The sequence below is a fragment of the Cetorhinus maximus genome, chromosome 19, assembly GCF_964194155.1.
Source record: "Cetorhinus maximus chromosome 19, sCetMax3.hap1.1, whole genome shotgun sequence".
Taxonomy (NCBI): Eukaryota; Metazoa; Chordata; class Chondrichthyes; order Lamniformes; family Cetorhinidae; genus Cetorhinus; species Cetorhinus maximus.
Window position 1 is genome coordinate 8,559,883 of NC_135897.1, and position 24,246 is coordinate 8,584,128.

Genomic DNA, 24,246 nt, shown 5'->3' on the forward strand with positions numbered 1-24,246 from the left:
ATCAATGAAGAATGGTGACTTCAGAGAGAGAAAACGAATTGACTTGTTTAACAGAGCGTTGAAAAGTTCTTGTGAGTTAATGAGACGCTTCAAATAAGGTTCAGTAGGCTGATTCCTTGTATAAAGGGGTTGTTTTATGAGGAAAGATTGAATAGACTGGGTCTGTACTCATTGGAGTTTAGAAGAATGAGGTGATCTGACTGAAACGTATAAGATTCCAATGGGGTTGACAAGGTAGATGCTGAGAAGTTGCTTCCCCTCACGGGGGAATCTAGAACCAGGGGGCAAAGTTTCAAAATAAGGGGTTTCCCATTTAAGATAGAGATAAGAAGGAATTTCTTCTCTCAGAGGGTTGTTAATCTCTGGAATTCTCTTCCCAGAGAGCAGTGAGGCTGGGCCATTGAATATATTCAAGGTTGAGTGAGACAGATTTTTGATCCACAAGGGAGTCGAGGTGAAGTAACTAGATGTATTTTCCCTCCCTCCTGTCAATCACTCATCATGCGGTGCGATTACAGAGGCTTCGACCAATAAGCTTATTGCGTGGGTGATCCTGTGGGCGGGGCCTCTGATGGAGAGATTGTGTCTAGTGTGCAAGTACCTCTACGTGTCTCCTAAGTAAAATTTAGCCTTTTCTTCATCAAACCTGCTGTTCCACCGAGTTATTACATTTGGCGATGAGGATAAAACCGGCTTCTGCTCTGTACTTCACCCTGGCTGATGTGAGTAAAACAAAGTTGGACAATACTTACCAGCCATGCCGCTGTTTGGAAGCATCAATTCATACGATGCTAACATTGAAGTTTGGAGTCAGTATGTGGAGTGACCTGGGTTCCTTTTAACTGCAAGCGAGATTACTGCTGAAGAAAAAGATAAAGCTATCCAGCTGAGTGCATGTGGAAGCAAAATGTATAATCTGATATAACCTGACTGCCCTGAACTTGCCTAGTTCTCAGTCGTACAGAGAGTTAGTGGAACTTGTGAAATTGCACTTTTAGCCCAAACCGTCTGTGATCATGCAGCGCTTCAAGTTTAATTCGGGAGTTCGTGCTCCAGGAGAGTCCATTGCTACCTCTGTGGCGAATCTGAAACAGTTACCCGAATACTGTGAGTTTGGGGATGCCTTGAATGATACGCTGCGGGACAGACTTGTATGCGGAGTTGAGGACGATGCCATACAGCGCCACTTGCGAGCCGAATCCTACATCAATTCCCAGCACACCCTGGAACTTTCTCTCGCTATGGAAAGTGCAGCGAAAGACTCACAGGCTTTGCAGTGTGTGGATAATGGCGTCATACTCTGTTGGGTGGGAACCTGCCGCTGAGCGTGGCGAGGAAATCAAAACAGCGGATTTTAAACGCAATTCTATGCCCAATACACAAAGATTTAAGAAGCCTATCTATTGGCAACACGTCAGCTAAATAGGTACGCATTTGCTATAGACGTGGAGGAAAGCAAGGAGCAGATATTTGTAAATTCATTGAGGCAGAATGTAGTTATTGCCACAGGAAAGGATACTTGGTTAGGCAGTGTAGAACAAAGGATAGGCAAACAGCAAAACAACCAACGAATCTAATTGAGCTAACTGATACAGCAAAGGTTGAGGCTGCTACTCGATGTATACTCTGTGTATCATGTGACTGCTGTTAAATCTGAGCCCAATACAGTGACAGTGCAAGTGAATGGTAGCAGCTGCAGATGGAGGTGGATACCGGTGCTTTAACTACTGCTGTTGGGGAGCACACATTCATTACCTCAGTGAAGGGAGTCAAACGTTGACATTGGAGTGGACGTCCGCCAATCTGAGAACTTACACTGGAGAGTCCATTCAGGTCAAAGGCATTGCTGCTGTCCCAGTCTGCTACGAACAACAGACAGCCCAACTGCCTATGATAATTGTAAAGGAGGAGGGGCCTAGTCTTTAAGGTCAAGATTGGCTGCAGAAAATAAAACTTGACTGGTCAGAAATATTCCATTTGAAGCCTGATGGAATTCCAGAGCGCTTGAAGAAATATGACACTGTTTTTCAAGACGAATTGGGAAATCTGGAGGACATGCAAACTAAAACGCATGTCGATCCCCAGGCAGCATCACGTTTCTTCAAGGCCAGACCAATGCCTTACTCACTAAAAGAAAAAGTGGAAGCAGAGTTGCACAGGTTGGAAAATCTGGGAATAATTCAGCCTGTCCAGTTTTCTGAGTGGGTTACACCCATAGTCCTGGTTGTCAAGCCACACCAGATTATACTTATATGTGGTGACTACAAACTGACAGTCAACAATGCAGCAAAGTTAGACAAATATCCCATTCCTAGAATCAATGACTTATATGCCAAGTTAGCAGGATGCAAGTCATACACAAAGCTAGACATGAGTTATGCCTATCAACAATTGGAATTGGATAGCATGTCAAGAGAATACGTGACAGTTAACATCCATATCGTGTAGGAACCATTCTATCACATCAAATGGAGGACGGATCAGAAAGATCCATTGGCTATGTTTCAAGAAAACTTTCCCAAGCTGAAAAGGGCTACTCTCAGTTGGAAAAAGGATTGTTGGTTGTATTTGGTATCAAGAAGTTTCACCAATACCTACACGGGCAACATTTTACAATTGTGCCTGGCCATAAGCTGCTGACAGGTTTGTTCAACGAAGGCAAAGCTATTCTGCCTATAGCTTCAGCAAGAATCCAATGCTGGGTTTTGACACTATCAGCTTATGAGTACATGTTCATGTACTGCCCTGGCTCATACATAGCCAATGCAGATGCACTTAGTTGTCTTCCGTTACTGAGTACTCTTGTCAATACACCCGTTCCACAAGAGTTAGTGTTATTGTTAAATTTCACGGATTCGTCACCTGCATATGCCAAACAGGTCAAGAGTTAGATGAACAGAGACCCAGTACTGTCAAAAGTCAAAGTCTGTTTTACAAGGATGGCCAAGAACACTTGTGCCTGATGACTTACAACCATTTTATTCCAGAAACACTGAACTGAGTTGTCAAGATGGAATTTTGCTGTTGGGTTCAAGACTCGTGGTCCCATCACAGAGTAGACAATCACTCTAGGCAGAGCTCCACAGTGCACACCCAGGCATATCAAAGACGAAGATGCTGGCACGTAGCTACGTCTAGTGACCAGGAATAGACAGTGACATCGAGCACATGGTTAAACACTGTTCCCTTTTCCAGCAACACCAGAATCAACCTGTTTCAGCTCCTCTTCACCCATGGGAATGCCCTGGTTGACCTTGGGTTAGGCTGCATGTTGACCATGTGGGACTGTTTCTAGGCACCATGTTCCTATTAATCATTGATGCACATTCAAAATGGCTTGATGTCTACGAAGTAAAAATGCCACCTTCAGCCGCAGCTATTGAAAAGCTGTGTCATTCCTTCAGTATACATTATTGTTACTGAGATTATTGTTTCTGACAATGGAACAGCTTTCACCAGCGTGGAATTTCAGAGGTTCACGGACCTGAACGGTATTTGGTGCATAAAGACTGCTCCCTGGCATCCTTCATCCAATGGTCTCGTCGAAAGAGCTGTTCAGACCTTTAAAGCTGGTATGAAGAAGTAATCTGGAGGTGCTCTGGAGTCTCACTTTTCCAGGTTTCTCCTAAGTTATCATACAACACCACATACTACTATGGGCACAACACTGGCAGAGTTACTGATGAAACACCGTTTGCGTACATGTTTACACTTGGTGTTTCCAAATCTAGAGGGGAAGGTGACGCAGAGCCAGAGTAATCAAAAATTGAACCATAATCTACACAGAAAAGCTCGTAAGCTCCATGTTGGCGTAACTTTGGAAGTGGACCCTGTTGGACTCCAGGAGCCATCATTTCAGAGACTGGTCCATTATCTTTTCAAGTGCAAGTCGAGGGTAGAATTGTACGTAAACACGTAGATAATATTAGGGTTAGAGAAACATCCCAACGAATGCAAGATCAACCTGTGATTGATGTTTTGCTGCCAACTTCTGAGGTGTGTGATCATCCTAGAGCTGATAATCTAGAAGTATCTAATGAGTTGCCAAATACAGAGCTACCCAGTTCTGAAGAAACTTGCTTTGTAATCACCAGAGACTGTACAAATGTTTGCTGGTTTTTCTGACATTTTTTTAATTGTAAATGTAAGAAACTTATGGGGGGGTGGTGGGGGGGGAAGTGTAGCAACTAAATGTAATGTCCCTCCCTCCTGTCAATCACTCATCATGTGAAGCAATTACATGGGGGCTTTGACCAATAAGCTTATTGCATGGGTAACCCTGTGGGCGGGGCTTCCGACAGGGAGATTGTGTCTAGCGTGCAAACCCTGCTACATGTCTCCTAAATAAAGTTTAGCCCTTTCTTCACCAAATCTGCTGCTCCATCAAATTATTACATGAGGATTATGGGGTTGCAGGCAGGAAAGTGGACATAAGGCCACATTCAGACCAGCTATAAGCTCATTGAATGGTGGAGGCTCAAGGGCCCAAATGGCCTACTCCTGCTCCTAGTTCTTATGTTGGAGAGTGCGAAAGACTAAGTGAGGCAAAGGAGAGGCTTATGGAGTCCCATATATTTTACAATGTGAATTTGATTACTGTCATTGAAAATCAGTATGGGGAAACTGGACCACCTTATTTGGTGAGCATTTTGTCAAAATGTCTGCCTAATGGAGTCAGAGGTTGGTGTAAAGGATGGTAATCACTTGGTGCAAGTGGAGAAGGAAAAAAAGGATATTGATTTTTTTTCTTATTGTCAGTAGAGACACAAGTGATTGAAGATTAAGACTTTATATTTCAAAGGGAGAGAATTCAACTGCCTCGACCAGCCATAAATCATGAATCTCCTTTTTGATCTCTTAATATACCCATCCCCCACCCTCAAGCCCGCCTGCAGCTCTGCTGATTCTGGCATAATCAGTGAATCCTGTTTTTTTTTTAATCTCATCTTTTGCTGATTTTGTGCCATAAACAGACTGGCTTCTTCCATGCTAGCCTCAGGAACACCAGCAGGCTCCTGCCCATGATTGCACTTCACCTGTGCCCAGCTACCCAAGGGTCCGCAGTGGCTCCCAGCTGTTGCTCATTGAGCATTCGCATGAGTTAAAATGGCTCAAACAGCAGCAAATCGTGTGAAATGCACAAAGTGAAAATGATTGGATTGTGTTTTGAGCTAGAGGTGAGAGATGCAAACTGGCATAGTCACACAACCCGAAAGTTTAACCAGATACAAAATAGTTCAGAAATCCAACGTAATGAGCCTCTTCACATTTTTCTGATCCATTAGTCAACTCCCTGCTGCTTAAACCGGCATCAGGAATCTGTCAAGCTATCTTTGTGTGTTTTTGTGTTTAATGGAGGACTTTCTGGACCACTGGCTCCGGTGCATCAAGGCAAGAGGAAGCTTAATTCCAAAACACTCATGTGTGAAAATTCTGATCATGCTCAAACACTTAACTTGCAATGTTCCTACACGTTACTTTTTACTGGAGTTAGTTCTACAACTTTGCTGAACACCCTAGGGACCTTCCAATTTGAACTTCGCCAGGGATGTGCCTGATTTTTGGTATAATGGGACCCCCTCTGTTCCCTCAGTGTGTCCCTCTCCATTCACTCACTGTCTCCCTCCCTCCGCTCTCACTCTGTCCCTCTCTGCTAATTCACTGTATTGCTCTCTGCTCACTCACTGTGCGCTCTCTGCTCACTCAGTTTGTCACTCTCGGTCCCTCTGTAGTGCTTTATGCTGATTCAGCTTTGTGCTATCTGCTTGCCCAGTATTGTGCACAATAGTGCATTTTCATACTCCTAGTCTGGCCTAGTTATTCCTATGAGGACTGAAGCTCGAGATCTGGGCACATCCGAAGCTATTGATATAGGAAACCCTTGGTCATTTGGAAAGTTAGGCATCCCAACCTTTCACAATATCTGCCTCACACGTCTTACCTGGGAGCTGTATCTTGGACTTTGCTCTTCTTTTCAGAGGCTGGTGATGCTGGTACGTTCCCCTCAGCAACCTGAGCATGTCGCTCAAAGATAGCTTTTCCTGTCATACTGATATCAGCATAAGGAAGTGCCTCAGATTGTGTTTCACTGGGTTCCCGACCTGTAAAAGCACAAGTATTTTCCAGTAAAGGTTAGAAAGGCCAATCCCAAACCCTAAAGTAAGGACATTCTAAAACTGGGGTATTCTATCTTCTAGTTCTCCAAAGCATAAGCCACCAGCACCAGATTCTGGCATTTCCTTTTAACAGTTCTTGATTGAAGCCCAAACCTAACCACGCTGGATTTGAGTTTTGAGGCTCTTCAGCTTGTTTGGATGAGAGTGAGGGCTGCAGGGGGGATGAGCAAACTGACCATGGCACCATGGTATGGGAAACCATCCAAGTGGGATGAGCAAAAAGGAATGTAGTGGTAGTAGGGGACAGTATAGTGAGGGGGATTGACAGTGTTCTCTGAAGCAAAGAGCGAGAGCCCAGACGGCTGTGTTGCCTGCCCAGTGCCAGGGTTCAGGACATCTACTCAAGGCTGGAGAGGAACTTGCAGTGGGAGGGGGAAAATCCAGTTGTTGTGGTCCATGTAGGTAGAACTAGGAAAGAGGTTCTGCATAGACAGTATGAGGAGTTAGGCACTAAATTAAAAAGCCGAACTTCAAAGGTTATAATTTCTGGAGAATTACCTCAGCCACGTGCAAGTTGGTATAGGGTACATAAAATTAGAGAGATGAATATATGACTCAAAGACTGGCGTGGGAGAAGTGGGTCCAAGTTTGTGGGGCACTGGCACCAGTACTGGGGAAAGTGGGGGCTGTACCATCTGGATGGTTTACACCCGAACATTTCTTAAGTAGGAGCCAGTGTAAGTCAGTGAGCACAGGGATGATAGGGGATTTGGTGTGTGTTAGGGCAAGGCAACAGAGTTTTGGATGACACCAACATTAAGGAGGGTTGAACAATGGGAGCTTGGCAGGACTGCGTTAGAATAATCATATCTAGAGGTAACAAAGGCACCGATGGGGCTTTCAGCAGCAGATGAGCTAAGGTCGTGGGAGTCAGGCAATCTTACAGAGGTATTCTTAGTGGTGACGCAGGGAGGTGGTTGAAAGCTTATCATGCAGTTGTCATGGAAACATGCTTTATGACAAATAATGATTTTTAATCCATCAAACTGAACTTTTAGAAATAGATTTTTAAAGCACAAACTAAAAGTTTGTATTAAGCACATAACAAAGATCACTACCCTAATTTGCATCACTGTACTCTCCACATTGCAACCCACTGAACTGGAGACACAGCAGCTGCAAAGACCTAGCAAGGGCAATGGTCTCAGGAGAATGAGTGAGCCACATTTCCTGTTCCCATTAACAAGACAACATGACAATCACCTGGAATACTCAACAGAGGATTCCCAGACATGAAGTAATTAAGTTACAAGGGGAAATTATGACCATGTTTGAATCATTGGGTGATGGTCATGTAACAGGCCCACCCTTTGTGCATTTAAACTTCTGCTATCTCTGCAGTAAGAGAACAAGCAGCTGAGACACTGACGACAGAAGGCCCAAGTGGGTTCCCCTCTCTTTCCAACCCACCCTGCAAACTTTGAACCCTGTTTGCTGACTGTGACCATCCAGGGATGCCCCTGCTGCAGACAGAGGCTTCTTAAAATAATTCAGCCCATCACTACAGTCTCCAGGAAGACAACCAGATCAGCCATCTACATCTTTAAATCAGAGCCACTGAAGGAAAATTGCAAGACCACTGAATTCAGCCTAAAATCAGCCGAGTTACCAAACTACAGACTGTATATTCCTTTTATCTTTTGGGGTTTTAGTTTGACCAACCTATCCTCCCCCACTCTGTAATCTATTTGTGTGTGTGTGTGTGTGTGTGTGTGTGTGTGAGACCTTTGAGTGTGTGTGTGTCTGTGTGTAAATTTGAGTATTCGTGTGTGTGCAAGTCAGTCTTATATTTATATCAGTTTGAGTATAATAGAGCTAACCTTTTTCTTTGTTAAACTCAAGAAAACCTGTCCTGTTGCTTCTTTTATGATCACAGTACTTAAACAGTTAAGTACTCATGAAATTGGCAAGTGTATCCTTTTGTTAGAAAAAAGCATGTTGGGGTCAAGCAAAGAGAGGGAGAAGAGGGGAGCCATTCGATTTGTTCTCACTTGATCATAACAGAGTCAAATATGGCACCAAGGTTGTCAACAATCTGGCTGAGCCTCAGATGGTTGCCAGAAAGAGGGGTGGGGTTGATGGCTGGGGAGTGGAGTCTGAGGCAGGAACTGAAGATATTGACTTTGGTGTTCTCAAAGTTTATTTGGGGAAAATTTCTGCTTCTTCATTACCGGATGTCAGAGAAGCATTCTGACAAGTTAGAGACAGTGGAAGGGTCAAGAGGAGTGGAGGTCAGGTGGTGTCATCAGAATACATGTGAAAACTAACACTGTGCCTTTGAATGGTGTTACTGAGGGGCAGCATGTAGATAGGATGGGGCCAAGGATAGATCCTTGGGGGAACACCAGAATTAATAGTGTGGGAGTTGGAAGGAAAGGTATTGCAACTGATTTTCTGGCTATGATTAGATAGCTAAGAATGGAACCAGGTGAGAACAGTCTCAACCATCCGGATGACAGTAGAAAGGCGTTGGAGGAGGATGGTGTGGTCAACCATGTCAAAGGCTCAGACAGGTCAAGAAGGATGATGAGGGTAAGTTTACCGTTGCCACAGTCACATAGAATGTCATTTGTGACTTTGGTAAGAGCTGTTTCAATACTGTGACGGGTGGAAACCTGGTTGGAGGGATTCAAACATGGAATTCTGGGAAAGATGGGCATGGATTTGGGAGGCAATAACATGTTTGAGGACGTTGGAAAGGAAAGGGAGGTTGGAGATGGGATGGTGATTTGCAAGGTCAGTGGGGTTAAGCAGTGTTTTTTTGAGGAAAGGAATGATGATGGCAGACCGAGACAGGGACAACATCTAAAGCGAGAGGACTGTTGGCAACATCTAGGAGGCCAGGAGAGGAAGATGGGAAATCAGCAGTTTAGTGAGTTAAGAGTTCAGGGGACAGGAGGTGGGTCTCATGGACAAGTTGAGCTTAGGGAGGGCATAAGGGGAGATAGGAGAGAAATAGGAGAAAGATATATATTCAGGGCTAAGACCTGGAGGGGTTGGTGCATAGAGGCAGTTTGGCATGATGGGCAAGAGGATGTGAGGTAAATGGCAGAGGCATCTGATTGGATGGTCTCAATTTTGGTGACAAAGGAATCCATGAGTTCTTCACACTCATTGTTGGAAGTGAGGGTAGAGAAGACATGGGAGAAGTGTTTAAGAAGATGGTTTGCAGTAGAGAAAAGAAGCCAAGTTTATCTTTGCATTCCGGGATGATCCTGGAATAGTGAACAGTTTTAACAGACGAGAGCAGGACCCGATAGTGCTTTATGTGGTTCATCCAGATCTGCTCATGGATGGCTTAGGCAGTTGTTCCCCATATACATTTAAATCTTGGACATAAGGGAGGGGTGATGGGGGCTGTATAAGAGAAAGACCAGGGTGAGAGAGGGAGTAATAATTCCAATGAGGATGAGGTTATCGAAGTGGGGGGGGAGAGGGTATGGTGGAGCAGATCAATAGCTGCAGTAATGTTATGGTGAATGGTGAGCCAAATGCCAGACAGTTGGGATTTTGCAAGTGCAGTTGTAGGTGAACTGGGGGAGAGTTTCTTTCTGGAGCAGACAGAGAAGGAGGTAGAGTTTGGAGGGTGATGCTGGATGTAGGTGGAGATTGATACAGGGAAGTGATCAGAAATGGCCTTATCTGTGCTTGACACAATGGGAATAGTGAGGCCGCCTGGGGTATCAAGGTCAAAAGGGTGTCCATGAGCATGGGTTAAGGAGTTTATATGGATGGACGATAGGAGAGCAGTGAACTCATAGGAAAGAAGACATGATGAGTTAAAATGAGAGGGCAGATACTGAGGGAGAAAAGCAGTGTAGACATATTGTATCAGATGGAAAATAAGCACGAGAACCAAGACTTTAAAAGCAAGAACTCATGAGGACCTGAGGTTAGGACTTCAGCTTATACTGATCTGGAAGGCACTGCCTGAATGGTTGGTGGAGGCAGATTCAATAATATGTTTCTGAAGGGAATTGGATAAATACTTGGGGCAGAGAAAATTGTAGTGCTTTGGGGAAAGAACAGGAAAGTGGGACTAATTGGACAGCCCTTTAAAATAGCCTCAATGGGCTGAATGGCCTCTTTCTTTGCTGTAATTTTAGGGATTCTTCTTTAAAGCTTCAGTTCAGATTGGAACATTGCTGCCACTGCATGTGCCGGCTGCACAATCCATGCAGCAAGAGGCACAACCTTGCACCAGCCTCCCTGTCTAACTTGACCCTGGGGCAACAGGTGCCCGCTGTCATGGTCAGGTATCATGTCAAAATGCTGCCGAAATTATTGGTGGGTGCAGCCAATCTGGCAGCGCCCCCTGTCTGCCACCGTGCCGTGCCTTCTTTTGTGCAGTGCCGTGGGAGTCAAGACACCGACTGGGATGCGCCTGAGGAATCAATCAATGCTACATTCAGTCAGGGACTCACTTAACTGAGTGGCTCTACTGCAGGGAGGTCTCCTGATACACTTCCTTTAGAAACAATAGACCTTGCACCTTTCACAACCCCTGCACACCCCAAATCGATTTACAGCCAATGAGGTACTTTTTGAAGTATTATCACAGCTGCAATGTAGGAAATGGGAATGGAGCAGACAGCGAGGCTCCACAAACAGCAGTGAGATAAAAGAAAAGATCATCTGGTTATTGGTGATGTTGACCGAATATTGGCTCAATACACCAAGCTGCCACTCTTCGAAATAGTACTGAAGGATCTTATATGTTCACCTGAGGGGAAAGACAGGGTCTTGGTTTAACATCTCATCTGAAAGGCAGCATTTCTGAGAGTGCAGCACTCCCTCAGTATTGCGCCGGAGTGCCAGCCTGGATCCTCTGCTCAAGTCTCTGGAGTAGAGTTTGAAACCCAAAACAATATCACTCAAAGATGACAGTCCTACCAAGCGAGCCAAGGCTGTGGGTGGGTACAGGTAAGAAGTTAAGGACTTATTGTCAGTGACATAGTGGTAATGTCACTGCTGCACTGAACTAGTATCCCAGAGACGGGTTTGAATGGTAGATGGTGAAATTTGAATCCAATAATAAAAAAAACATCTGGAATTAAAAGTCTGATGATGACCATGAAACTATTGCTGATTGTTGTAAAAACCCATCTGGTTCACTAATGCCGTTTAGGGAAGGAAATCTGCTGTCCTTCTCTGGTCTGGCTTACATATGACTCCAGACCCACAGCAGTGTGGTTGACTCTTAAAATGCCCTCTGAACAAGGGCAATTAGGGATGGACAATAAATGCTGGCCGAGCCAGCGACATCCACATCCCATGAATGATTTTTTTTTAAATGTAGTTGTATCTGCCTGGCATCCCACCATGCAGCGTACCTGCAGACATGTCAGACATGAAGATTTCCAATGGGAAACCCACTGGTGCCAGCAAGCCGAAAGAATAATTTACAACAAAAGAATCTATTTGCTATCGTGGAGGCAAAAATAAAACTAGACAAAAATATAAGATGAATGGTTAAGAAATGCCACACCCTTCTGATCACTACATCTCCATAGGAACCTCAAAGTGTTAACTGTATATCAATTGGGTAATCAGATGGCGGGTAATAACTGGGGACTCATCTGTGCTCATATACATATAGGAGCAGGGTGAGCTATGACTTTTGGGTTGGGTGTGTATGATCTATAATTTGTGTCTCTGTAAATAAAAGCTTGTTAAGTGGATGAACATAAAGCTTCAGTTCTATCCTTCACTGCCTGGCTCTCTGAATGCCAATTAACAACTGCCGCTTACCTCATTAGCACGGCACACCTTTGGAAACATGATGCTCGAACCTGACATGCCCCCATATCTGTATTGGACGCTTGTGTGAATGAGGCAAACCCGACACACATCTTGCGGGAAGGAAGAGGGGGCCACTTCAGAATGTGTGGCCCAGCTCTGCCCAGTGTGGTCAGGTGATGGGCAGAAATGAAACCTTTTCACATTTAAACATTTTGAAGGTGCACAGATATACATGAGGAAGCATGCATTGAAATGGACAGTTACTGTCCTCACAGGAGGTCCTGTGGCGCAGTGGGTAGTAGCCCAACCTTGAGATGCGCTTGGACAACACTTTCTTCTTCCTGTGACAAATAGTTTGAAATGATTAAACTGTGTTTGATTCTTGTGCATGTTTAGTGCTGCGTGAGTTTAAGTGAAAGCTATCTCTATTTTTTAAGTTAAGGTGCAAAGGGAAGTTAGCACACACCCCTCTGAGTCAGAAGATTATGAGTTCAAGTGCCACTTCGGAGACTTCAGTGCTTAATCCAGGCTGACACACCAGTACGATAGTAAGGGAGTGCCGGAAGTGCCATCTCTCAGATGTAATGTTAAACTGAGGCCCCACCTGCTCTCTCAGGTGGATGCAAAAGATCCCACAGCCCTATTTTGAAGAAGAGCAGAGAAGCTCTTCTCAGTGTCCTGGCCAATATTTATCACTCAACCAACGTCACTAAAATTACCTGGTTATTATCAGCTTGCTGTGCACAAAATATGGCTGCCTTTCCCATGTTACACACTGGCTACCCTCCCAACTATTTACCTGATTGCCTATAAAGCACTTTGGAACGCCCTGAGGTCGTGAAAGGCGCCACATAAATCAAGTTGTTTCCTTTACTTTCACTGGTCCCCCAAGGCACTCCTTTTGATGGGAAGGGATGTAGATAGGGCTGCATATCACAGGGGTTGGGGGGGGTGGGTGCGGACAGTTACCCCCACCCCTGAAGAAAGACAGCTGGAAGTAAATCACATGCTGCGGGTGGGCTAAATTGATGAAGTATGGGACTTCTGCCCCTCACTGGGGAGGAAGCCCCGCCCTTAGAAGCTGCCAGCCAATCCCAACGGTCCTGGCAGTGCCAAGGGCTCAGTCATGTTTGCAAGAAGATGGCCCAATGGATCTTGGAGTGAGGTAAGCCTGAGTATTGGGCGGGAAGGGTTTGGCCAACTTTGGAGGGGGGGGTGGGGGAGGAGGGGAGGGCGGCTGTGGGGTTTTGGAGAGCAGGCAGGTAGGAGGGTAGGGGCTGCTCCCCAATGCACAAAGGGCATCCCCCCAAAGATAGGACTGCCCCCAGAAACGTCCTGCCCACTCCCTCCCGCCTGCCCACACCAATAGCATTATGGTGTGGGCAGCGTATTATCGGGGTTAACTGGCTTGTTAACAAGCTCAATTGACCCTTAATTATTTATTTACATATGGAGGGCGGGCAGCTGATTTTGCCGCCCGCCAACCTACCATGTTAAGGGGGTGAGCTCGGAGGTGACGCGGAAATGGACCCAAAACTTCAGAAGAGCGCTGCCCCCAAATTTAGCGATCCCTTACTTAAGCGCCTACTTGATGCCGTGGAGGCCTGCCGCATTGTCCTTTACCCCCGCTCTGGCTGCAGGAGGCGCAACAGCATCACAAATCCTGCTTGGGCTGCGGTGGGCAGCGGTGGAGTGCAAACGCTGCCCAGAAGAGGTTGACCATCAGGTGTAGGAAGAGGTTGAACAATCTCATCCATTCAGTCAGGGTAAGTCAACCACTTTCAACTCACATACCCTCAAGTCATCACTCACTGCCAGCTCAATGGACATCAACCGCTCACTCTCTCACACACACCCTCACATATCCAAATGGCCTCATCCCCTCTGCAAACCTCATCCTATACATGGGTCTGCAAACTACCCACAAATGCCAGCCACCCTTCTCATCTGCCCTGCCATGTGTATTGCTTACACCCTCTCCTTTGGTCTTTATGCAGAACAAGATGGTACACAATAAAAGAAAGAGGTCTCAGACCGGGTGTGGTGTGGCTGGAACTCAAGGTGCTCGGTGACTTAGGTACACAGCCATCGCGCTGTCCAGAGACGATGTTGACTATTCCTACAGTGACGGTGAGGTTGCCAGCAAGCACCCACTTGAGGATTCTGCACCAGATCATTCCTCTGTCAACTTTACTGTGAGTGCACTGTTCTATGTGTTACTCAGCTACCAAGCACGAATAATCTCCATTTGCTCTCCAAGCACATGTGCCATTCATTTTCACTCTTGGTTGTGTGACATGGAGGCAGAGGTTTTCTCCCGTGTCATATGCATGATTGAAAGGTGAAGGTGTAGTGTCGAAGGGCAGAAGCGTTAATGCGTGGAGAAGGGTAATATGTCCTGGACTCCGTGCACTCTGTCATCTGCCAGGGCTTCCTGGCTATGAAGCCATACTCTAAGGATCTGTGCATTCCAGTCTGGCAGCCGCACTTGTGACTTTCTGACTGTATATATAATAAGCTGAGCAATAAGCGCAGGCACCTTGCCACCTTAAGTCCACGAGACTCTGGCCCTCTCAGCTAAACGGGTGTCCTGGTGCTTGAACCTACAGGCCTGAGTGTCTCTCACCGTGTAGTTGTCTGTGTTGCGGCCACATGGCTCTCATTTCAATGTATGGATGCAGCACTGTGCATCCCCTCACCTGACCACTGGCCGCAGTCACAAGTGCTAATTCCAAATGGTCATGTGGTGGACCATGGATCCATTGAGCATGATCGAGAATGGCCAGTCATACCTTCAAACAATGTTGGTGGGAGAAATGGGATATGAGCAATAAAGCACTGAAGCTTAAGCGTGCTCTATGTGTGACCCTGAGGGCTTCATGGTGTCAGAGATTTTTCAGTTCACCAGGGCCAGCGCTGCCCATGAGGGCACAATGTCTGTGTTAAAGAGGAGGCATGTTAATGGATGGCATGCAATTGTTTGAATGTTCTCATCTTCAGGTGGACCACATCCATAGTAAGGTGAGTAAAAATGCAGGCTACCATCCCTGAGAGAGAGAGCCGGATGTCAATGGGATTGAGAAGAAGCTGACGGGGGTACTGACTGGTGCGCATGGAGTGAGACCTGCTGGACCTCCTCGGCTGCCTTGGCCCAAGCATCACCCATTACAAAGAACAAAGAACAAAGAATAAAGAAAAGTACAGCACAGGAACAGGCCCTTCGGCCCTCCAAGCCTGCGCCGATCATATTACCCGTCAACTAAAACATTTTGCACTTTCGGTGTCCGTATCCCTCTATTCCCATCCTATTCATGTATTTGTCAAGCTGCCTCTTAAACACCACTATCGTACCTGCTTCCACCACCTCTTCTGGCAGCGAATTCCAGACACTCACTACTCTCTGCATAAAAAACTTGCCCCGCACATCTCCTCTATAGTTTTCTCCTCTCACCTTAAATCTATGTTCCCTAGTAATTGACTCTTCCACCCTGGGAAAAAGCTTCTGACTATCTACTCTGTCCATGCCACTCATAATTTTATAAACTTCTATCAAGTCGCCCCTCAATCTCCGTCGGTCTAGTGAGAACAATCCGAGTTTCTCCAACCTCTCCTCATAGCTAATAACCTCCAGACTAGGCAGCATCCTGGTAAACCTCCTCTGCACCCTCTCCAACGCCTCCATATCCTTCTGGTAATGTGGCGACCAGAATTGCATGCAATATTCCAAGTGTGGCCTAACCAAGGTTCTATACAGCTGCAACATGACTTCCCAGCTTTTATACTCAATACCTCTGCCAATGAAGGCAAGCATGCCATATGCCTTCCTGGCTACCTTATCCACCTGCATTGCCACTTTCAGCGACCTGTGGCCCTGTACACCCAGATCCCTCTGCCCGTCGATGCACTTAAGGGTTCTGCCATTAGTTGCACCATTGACGTTACTCAGAATGTGTAGTCATGTTGCTGGACATGGATCGCCTTGAGGTGGGTTGTCCGATTGAAGGCTACCACCTAGGAGCCCACTCACGATAATGGATCAGTTTCTGCATCATTTAGGCTCCCATTGTGACTGGGATGTTGCAGTGATGCTTGAAGTGTCAGCACCTTCAGACCTTTGATGGCAGCATGCCCTCCTCCAGACAGCGCCTCATCTCAGCGAGGAAGAATGCTCCCAAGGCTTCATCAACCCTCAAGGGATCACGCCGAGGGGAGCCTGATGTGGAACTACTGACTCATTTTGAATTGCATAGTTGAAAAGATAGGAGTCTCAAAACTCCTGTTCATGTTGGCTCCTCATGTAGGTACTTGTCTAAAAGGATGCTCACTCTATTTCATTGTCATCCTCCTCCTGGAATCTTGTGGCTATGAGACCCTCCCATGCACTCATGTCTCTCTGGCCTATGCTATGGCCTCTACATCTGCAGCGCCAGCTTCCTTGGACTCATCGCTGTCATCCTCTTCGATGTCCTCCTCATCAGAAGAGACGTGCAACTTCTCCATCTCGACATCTGGCAAATCGTCCCTCCTTTGCAGTGCCAGGTTGTGCAGTGCGCAGCAAGCCACAATGATCCATGACATCCTATGGAGACTGTACTGGAGTGCTCCACCAGATCTGCCCAGGCATCGGAATCGCATCTTCAACATCCCTATGGTGTGCTTGACCAATGTCTGGGTAGCGGCATAAGCTTTGTACCTTCTCTCTGGGGGAGCCCGAGGCCACCACACAGGTGTCATGAACCATGTCCTTTGTAGGCACCCTTTGTCCCTGAGGAGCCAGCCCTGGATCCTGTGTGGTCCCTTGTAGATCTCCGGGATCTGCGACCTACTCAAGATATATGAATCATGGATGTTTCCTGGATATCTGGCGCAAACCTGCAGGATTTGCTTGTTATGGCTGCACACCAGCTGTACATTGAGTGAGTGGAAACGTTTCCTGTTTACCTATTGTAGTTCCTATTGCCAGGGAGCTTTTATAGCTACATGAGTGTAGTTGATGACTCCCTGCACCTGTGGGAATCTGGAAATCTCAACAAAGCCGGTGCGCTGGTGATCGGGATCTCTGTCGAAGTTGATGTAATTGTGGGCCTTTGCAAAAAGGGATTCTGTGACATCATGAATACATTTGTGTGTGAACGCCTGGGAAATCTCATAGAGGTCTCCAGTGGAGCCCTGGAAGGAGCCAGTGGTGTAGAAGTTGAGTGCGGCTGTTACTTTCACAACCACTGGCAATGGATGCCCTCCCAGTCCCTGTGGCGCCAACTCCTGGAGAATGTGGCAAATGTAAGTTACCAGATCCCTGGACTGTGGAGGTGTCGACGACACTGGTTCCCAGTCATCTGCAGATAAGACAGGTGACATCTGTACACCCTGGCTCCGGCGAGGTGCCTACGCATGACGTTTCTGCTCCCCACATCCTCTGCATCCAGAGGGGGCCCTGATGGGCCTTGGTCTTGAGGGTTTTGCTCCTCCCTTTGCTGAGCCAGTCTCCTCCATCGCAATCCTCTCCTCCTTCTCTCATTCCTGTCTGCAATTATGGAGGCAGCAATGATTCCAGGCTGCATACTAATCTCTCTGTCAATGACTTGTGAGCGATTGCGGGTTCTCAACCCTGGTTCCCGTGTTGCCAACTACTCGCCACTGAGATGATCTACAATGCAGGGCGCGTACCAAGGTGCTGTCCCTCCCCCTAATCATGAGCAACTGCTATGAGATTGCTTTGGCCAGGTGCCTGGATGTGCTGCTTTCAGCTCAGGTGCTGGCCTCCTCATACACAGCACTGTAATACTACAGGAACGTCAATGTTTAAACAGGCTGTGCAATATGTTGAGGGTAGCCAGAGGCTAGTCTTTTGGGAACCGCCCAGCACCACTACTGCAACATGCTTCCAAAGCTTATCCAGGTGCTCAATTGCATTTAACTTCATCATCGCTCTGGGTAAATGCCAATGCTGTGAGCAAGGGGTTAAACCCGGGAGATCGATTCCTGCCACTTTGCGCAATTAGTGTTGCATGAATGAGGATCATTGCTTCACGTTGGTGAGTCCCTGCAATGCCATTGAGAGACTATTAACATCTCTCAGCTGTGCCTGACTGCTCATGTGGGAATGCACAGTTCAGTTGGGTGGCCCTTTAATCGGCCCTGTTCCCAGTGTAGTCAGTTGGTGTCCAAGGCTCCAGTCGCAGAGTTTGTTCTCATTATACTTTTTATCTGAGCAATCATGGCAGGTAGGGAGATGATGGTGGTGAGCTCCCATTGCCAGACCAGTTTGGACCCTCCCTGTGCGAGTATGGAAACCCCTGCCACCACTATGTCGCCAAGGAAGCGAGTGTTAGGATTACCCTCCCTCATAGACCTCTCAGTCCTCCCTCTGTATCCCTTGATCCCAGTTCTCTTGTGGTGCATATGCATTAGCCAATGGACATTCTGAGGTGGAGGTGCCTATGCCCGGTGTCTACTTCAGCCCTCAACATCATGAGGCCACTTGCAGTGTTAACCATGTAACCCCACACACACCCTGGGATTAGCCCCCACTTCGCCAACTAAGCCCTCACCCTGCAGTGTTGAAAGGACACCCCTGCCTTACCGTTGGTCTGGTGGGTTGAAACTTTTGTGTTAGCCTCCCTAAAACCAATGTGGCGCTGCCAGTAAAGCCTGGCACTGAATACCACAAATGCTGCCCGAAACAAGGTAGGCGAACGGTCCTCAAATTGAGGAGTGAATTGCAGGTCACCAGGCGCACATCGCTGGTGTACCATCATGAAACACGTCAGCATGATTGCATGCTGCTGTGGCCTCATGATTTAGCGTCGGGGCTGATTCCAGCGAGCTGGGCTTATAATTACATGCAAATCTGTGGAAATGACAACCCTGATGTTCAGCAGCTGGAAACACGGCCCACCATTGATGGCAGAAGCGGACAATTGCAAACTGGTTTTACGATGATGTAAAACCTATTTTTGCGATCTCGCGAGATTTTCCCCTCCGCCCACCATGACGCCAGCTGCAAATGGGAGCGGGAAATCCCTGCCAAATTTGCAGTACAGCGGCAAATAGAGCATTCACTGACCACTTTGCACATATTCTTTTTATATGCAGATATTCCAGGAAGAGTGGGACAATTTTTGCACCCACCGTCCCTTCTATTCTGCCCATGATAAGGGACCCATCATTTCCAGTGAATAAGGTATTGCATCTCCCAGAATATGCATCTCCCTGTCGCATTGTGAAGGGGAATTCTAAGATTTCCACAACTAAATTTATGGATTGTAGCAAAAGGGAAAAAACACGCAGATCTGATCAAAAACTAAATTTAATGAGAATTTAAAATGGTCCGGATCAATTATGAGAGAAACATCCAAGCTGAGTAAGAGAATAATGCTGGATGTCAGGAGCCTGAGTCTATCTGCTTGTAATTGTGAGCAGGCAATTAGAAACTATAGCCTTTCGATGATTAAGATACTGATGAATGAAAAGACCCTAATAGAAAAACAATCTCCTGCCTAATGGGCGAACGAAAAAAAAGCCTCTCATTGTAAAAAAGAAGGGTCTTGTAGTCAGAAATGCACCAAATCCCTTGTGTCTGCTCTATAATGAAGCAGGTGGTTGTATGTAGCATAGAGAGGCACTAGTGGACATTTCGAGAAAAGCCACTGGTAAATTGGCTGCCTCGAGCAAACGCAGGTATCTTCCTTTGCTCCTACGATCTCCAAGGCTTTCAAAGCCCAAGCTCCTCACCTCTCCAACACTACGGAGCTGGGTGGTGTTCTGCACTAAGGCTTGTTCTGAGGAATTTCAGCAGCTTTGCACAAAAGCCTCCCTTTTAAAAATGGGTACTTAAACAGGAGCTTGTCAAAACCACCAGGTCCTATCGCAGAACCTTAAGGCACAGAAGGAAGCCATTTGGTTTATGGTGCTTGTGTCCGTTCATTTGGAAGAGCTATCCAATTAGTTCCATTCCCCTGTTCTCTCTCTATAGCCCTGAAAATATTTCCTTTTCAAGTATTTACCCAGCTGCTGATGAAAGAGTTTGGAGTTATCGGACTGGGAGATTATTCACTGGAAATGATGGGTTCGTTATCATGGGCAGAATAGAAGGGACAGTGGGTGCAAAAATTGTCCCACTCTTCCTGGAATATCTGCATATAAAAAGAATATGTGCAAAGTGGTCGGTGAATGCTCTATTTATCTGCTGTACTGCAAATTTGGCAGTGATTTTCTGCTCTCATTTGCGTCATGGTGGGCGGGAGCGGAAAATCTCGTTGAGATCGCCAAAAATAGGTTTTACATCATCATAAAACCGGTTTGCGATTGTCCGCTTCTCGTCTCCAAATGGAGGGTGGAAATCGTGGGGCAAAAAGCTACACTTCAGTTTCTTTCTTGAGGAAAAACAGTTTTCTCTCCCTTTTCAACCCCGCGCCATTTTCATGTGGCCTTTTGGTGGGTGAGGAAGGCCTGGGGTAAAACCTTTAGTGCGGCGGCTGGGCGCGCGCCTGACCCGACCAAGCGTTAAGTGACACACGATGACATCGGCCGTGCGTCCCGAAGCCATCGCGTGATGTTTCGGTCGGCGGGCATGTGGGAGTCAGCAGTGGGCCCACCGACAATTAAGAGGCATATTACAGCCATTAAAAAAGTTAATTAAAACAAGTTTTACGCTGCCCGTCCAACCTCATGGTCGGCAGGCGAAAAGACCAAGCGGCCTTTGTACATTTTTTGGAAACCTCAACCATGGGCGGGATGAGGTTTCCAAAAGCAAATAAAGATCAAGTAAAAACTTTATCTTCCCATTAATAACATATCCTTGCTCATGCGACAGTCACATGAGGGGACATGCTTCATTACATTTTTACTTTTTTAATTATATTTTTTCATATATCTTCATCATTGTAGCGTGCACTGGCGTGCATGTGGCAGGTCGTGCTCACCCAGCTCGCACTCCTCCCCCCCGCCCACACCGGCAGCACTCAGTGCTGCCACTTGCGTTTCACGCTGGGCGGGCCTCAATTGGCATGAAATTGCCTTCTGGGCCCGATTGCGGGCAGCAGTCAGCTTCCCGACCACCCCCGCCAGCCCCCGCTGAGCCCGCACGCCAAGGGAAAAATTCTGCCTCTGGTGTGCAAAAACGCACACACATTCTTCCAATTTTTGGGTGGTGGTGCTGGGTTTTTGAAGCTCAAAAAGAAATGTCTCCTTGGAGAGGTCGTGGCCTCTGTCAGGGGGTGGTAGGGTGGGTGGAAGATTGCTGAGGAGTCGGAAACATTCTGACAGGTAAGTGTAAGATGTGTTGACACCTCCAAATATCACTATTAAATGCTGTAGTGTAATTTGGATGTGTTTTTAATGCCGTGATTCATCATAGGGATCTATCCAGTAATGGTAAGTAATACTTTTCCAATTGTCAACAGTGCCATAATGCCTTAAAAATGTTTTTTAAAAAATCATGTCAAATTCATCTGTCATGTTTTGTGCTGTGATTTAAATCGACTGTCATCTCTGGCTGTTAAAAAGTCCCTGCTTTTGAAAGTTGAAAAAAAATCTCTGCACTTGCTCCCCTCCACTGATTGAGAAGCACTCTGCTTTGCAAATGAAATTGGATACCATTCTGTCCTGTCAGTTTCAGGCAATGTTTCAAGCTGGAAGCTTTTGTTAAGATTGTTGTAGATATTGTAAACACTTGGCTGGGTTCCAAAAGCTATAACAACTTCAGCTCAGCAATTGGTCTATTAATCCAAGAATGAGTTAGACTTTTAAGAGGTTGTAATAACTGAATTTGCCTTTGATGTGTTTTTTAAAAAATTTATTTACAAATCTAATAGGCACTTAAAGGATTTTTTTTTACACTGGAATAAGTTTTTCCCCCAGTATTAATGTTAGTGTATTTGAATTCAAGCTGACGCTTACTTTTTACCAATAATTATAAAATAATTCCCATTCTATTATATGGCTTGTGTAGAGTGTACATAGTGTATACTGGGTGAGTGGCTATTGAGGGTACATGGGGGAAAAGGAGGTGGCATGAGCAATCTGAGGGGGCATGGGGTGGTATGGGGGTGGTTGAGGGGTAAGGTTTAGGGGGACTTTAAACTTTGTTGGGCTCTGCCCTGTTATGTTGGAGAACCGAGGCAGGCCTTCTAACCGTACTGCCTCCCCGCCCAAACTCCTCACATACTCCACTGCACTCACAAATTGCATTGCGTACTCGATCCCTGTGTAAACAGGGAAAAATCGCAAAAGCTACACATGGGTCGGCTGTGCATTATGGAGGGCATAAAAGTGCACAGGTTGGGTTTTCGCAAGCCCACATGGAAATCCAGCCTATCAATTCACTGGCAATGTACACCCGGTTGACTTCTGTGGTTAACTGAAGTAGACTGGAAGAGACCAATAGATAAATAAAAAATGGCGAGAGAGTTAGAGATAAAGACAGAGGCAGAGAAAGTGAGAGGTGGAGACATCAAGGAGAAGGAAGGGAACAAATGCTGAGGCACAGCCAGAATATCCATTAGAACTGGTCAGATATGAACTGGAAAATCAAAGCACCTAAAACCCCCTCTCTCTCCCTCGCCCTAATATGGCTCTGTGAGGCGACTGAATGACAGGTTATTGAAGCTCGCACCTTCCCTAGCTGCATCTAACACCCTTTCTGAAATAATCCACCTCATCCACCAAATGTGCTAGTAGTTGGAACCTCCAACCCCTCTTCTCCATAAGGCGCATTAGATGATAACTCAATTAATAACCTTAAAAATCTGAGGTCGGGTGTAATGATACAGAAGCAATGTGAGTGGATGGAGTTCAGGTACAGGCCAGTCATGATCTCATTGAATGATAGAATAGGCTGAAGGAACGGAATGATCCACTCTGGTTTCAATGTTCTTATGGTCTGAACCTCACACCTGTCCTGGAGGAAGCTCTGCCTCTGTGTGTGTAGGAAGTTCAACTAAGCAGTGGCACAGTTTGACCACATGCTCACGGACATAATGGGCAGAATCTTGTGGAGGCGATGGGGATCTCTGCCACCGGCTGGAGAGCCAGTGAAACCTCCGCGTTGGCTCTTTTCGGGAGGATCCTCCACATCTTGTGCCACTTGGGCACTTAACAGGCCAGTGGTGGGCATTCCCTGCGATCAAGGACCCCGGGGGGGGCGCAGAAGCCCCAACCGCCAAAAGCTGTCTACCAATCAGATGCCTGCAACGCATCTGTACTCAGCAGCGCCACCTGGGAGGTGATGGCTGCTGCTAGTACTACACCCAACTGAGGCCAAGGATCGAGGGGGGGCCAGGCCACAGGTGAGTGATGGTGGGAGGGGAATTGTCGGGTGGGGGTCACAAGCAGCAAGGGCAGGGTGGTGTCTCTCAACGGGTCCTCCGCCTTCCCAATGCCGGGTCTGACTTTAGGGCCTCAATTAGTGGCAGGGCAGGAAGGCCAACTACAGGCGTTGCCAACATGGATTTAATCAGGGTGGAGGTGGGAAGGTCCCCACCCATCACCCTCCCACCACATTAATTGCCCCCTCACCAACAAACGCACCACAGGGGGAGGGCACAAGACTCTACCCAAAAGCAGCCTTTCAATTCTCCTCAACACCATCTCAAAAAACTGTGAATCAGCTGTAACCAGCATCCAAATGGACAATTACTAATAATGCTTACCCATTATCAATCACTGCTTAGACCCCCAGCTCAGTATTGTGTCCACTTCTAGGTACTACGTTTCAGGAAGGATGTCAAGGCCTTGACGTGGGCGTAAAAGAGATTTACAAAAACAGGAGCAGGGAAGGGGGAATTGGATGATCTGAAAAGACTAGTTGTCCTCAGGGCAGACAAGGTTAAGGGGAGATTTAATAGGTGTGTCATCTCCTTAAGGCATGAAAGAGATCTTAAACTATTTAAATCAAAGCTTTCTCTTTTGCTTATTTAAAAACTGGACCTTGCTGAACCAAAATATGACTGCTACAGGTCATATGATTCACAAGTTGGCTACATTTGCTGGATATTTCTTACCAGCAGTTACAGGACAAAAGCTCAACTCTCATCCTTGTGGAATCTCACACCTCTCATGTTGAGGAAACATTACAATCAACAACACCAGGAACCAGCAGATGATCTGTCTCCCCAGCCTGGTCCTATAACAAAAGGAGAGCCAGCAGAATGCATTATACCTGCAGAGGCACTAATTGCCTCCATCTGTCTCTGAAGGTGAACAATGGATTTTGACCAGAGGCATAGAAACTGCTTGTTAGTCTACAACTGACTCATCAATGGGCAACATAATTTGACCTATGCTTCTGGCATTTGGATAGTTTTCATATTACATTTCTAGACTCACA

General features: G+C 46.5%; 1 protein-coding gene across 1 annotated transcript in view; it reads right to left on the reverse strand.

Annotated features, from left to right (window-relative positions):
- The window catches only part of ankmy1 (ankyrin repeat and MYND domain containing 1), a 177,170-nt gene that overhangs the window by 95,900 nt on the left and 57,024 nt on the right, over window positions 1-24,246 (reverse strand). Inside the window, exons 14-18 of the mRNA XM_078564626.1 lie at window positions 22,059-22,123; window positions 16,926-17,087; window positions 16,335-16,823; window positions 11,510-11,600; window positions 5,942-6,101 (exon numbers count right to left, since the gene is read on the reverse strand). Of these exons, the coding sequence (XP_078420752.1) occupies window positions 5,942-6,101; window positions 11,510-11,600; window positions 16,335-16,823; window positions 16,926-17,087; window positions 22,059-22,123 (967 nt within the window). The remainder of the gene's footprint in view (window positions 1-5,941; window positions 6,102-11,509; window positions 11,601-16,334; window positions 16,824-16,925; window positions 17,088-22,058; window positions 22,124-24,246) is intronic.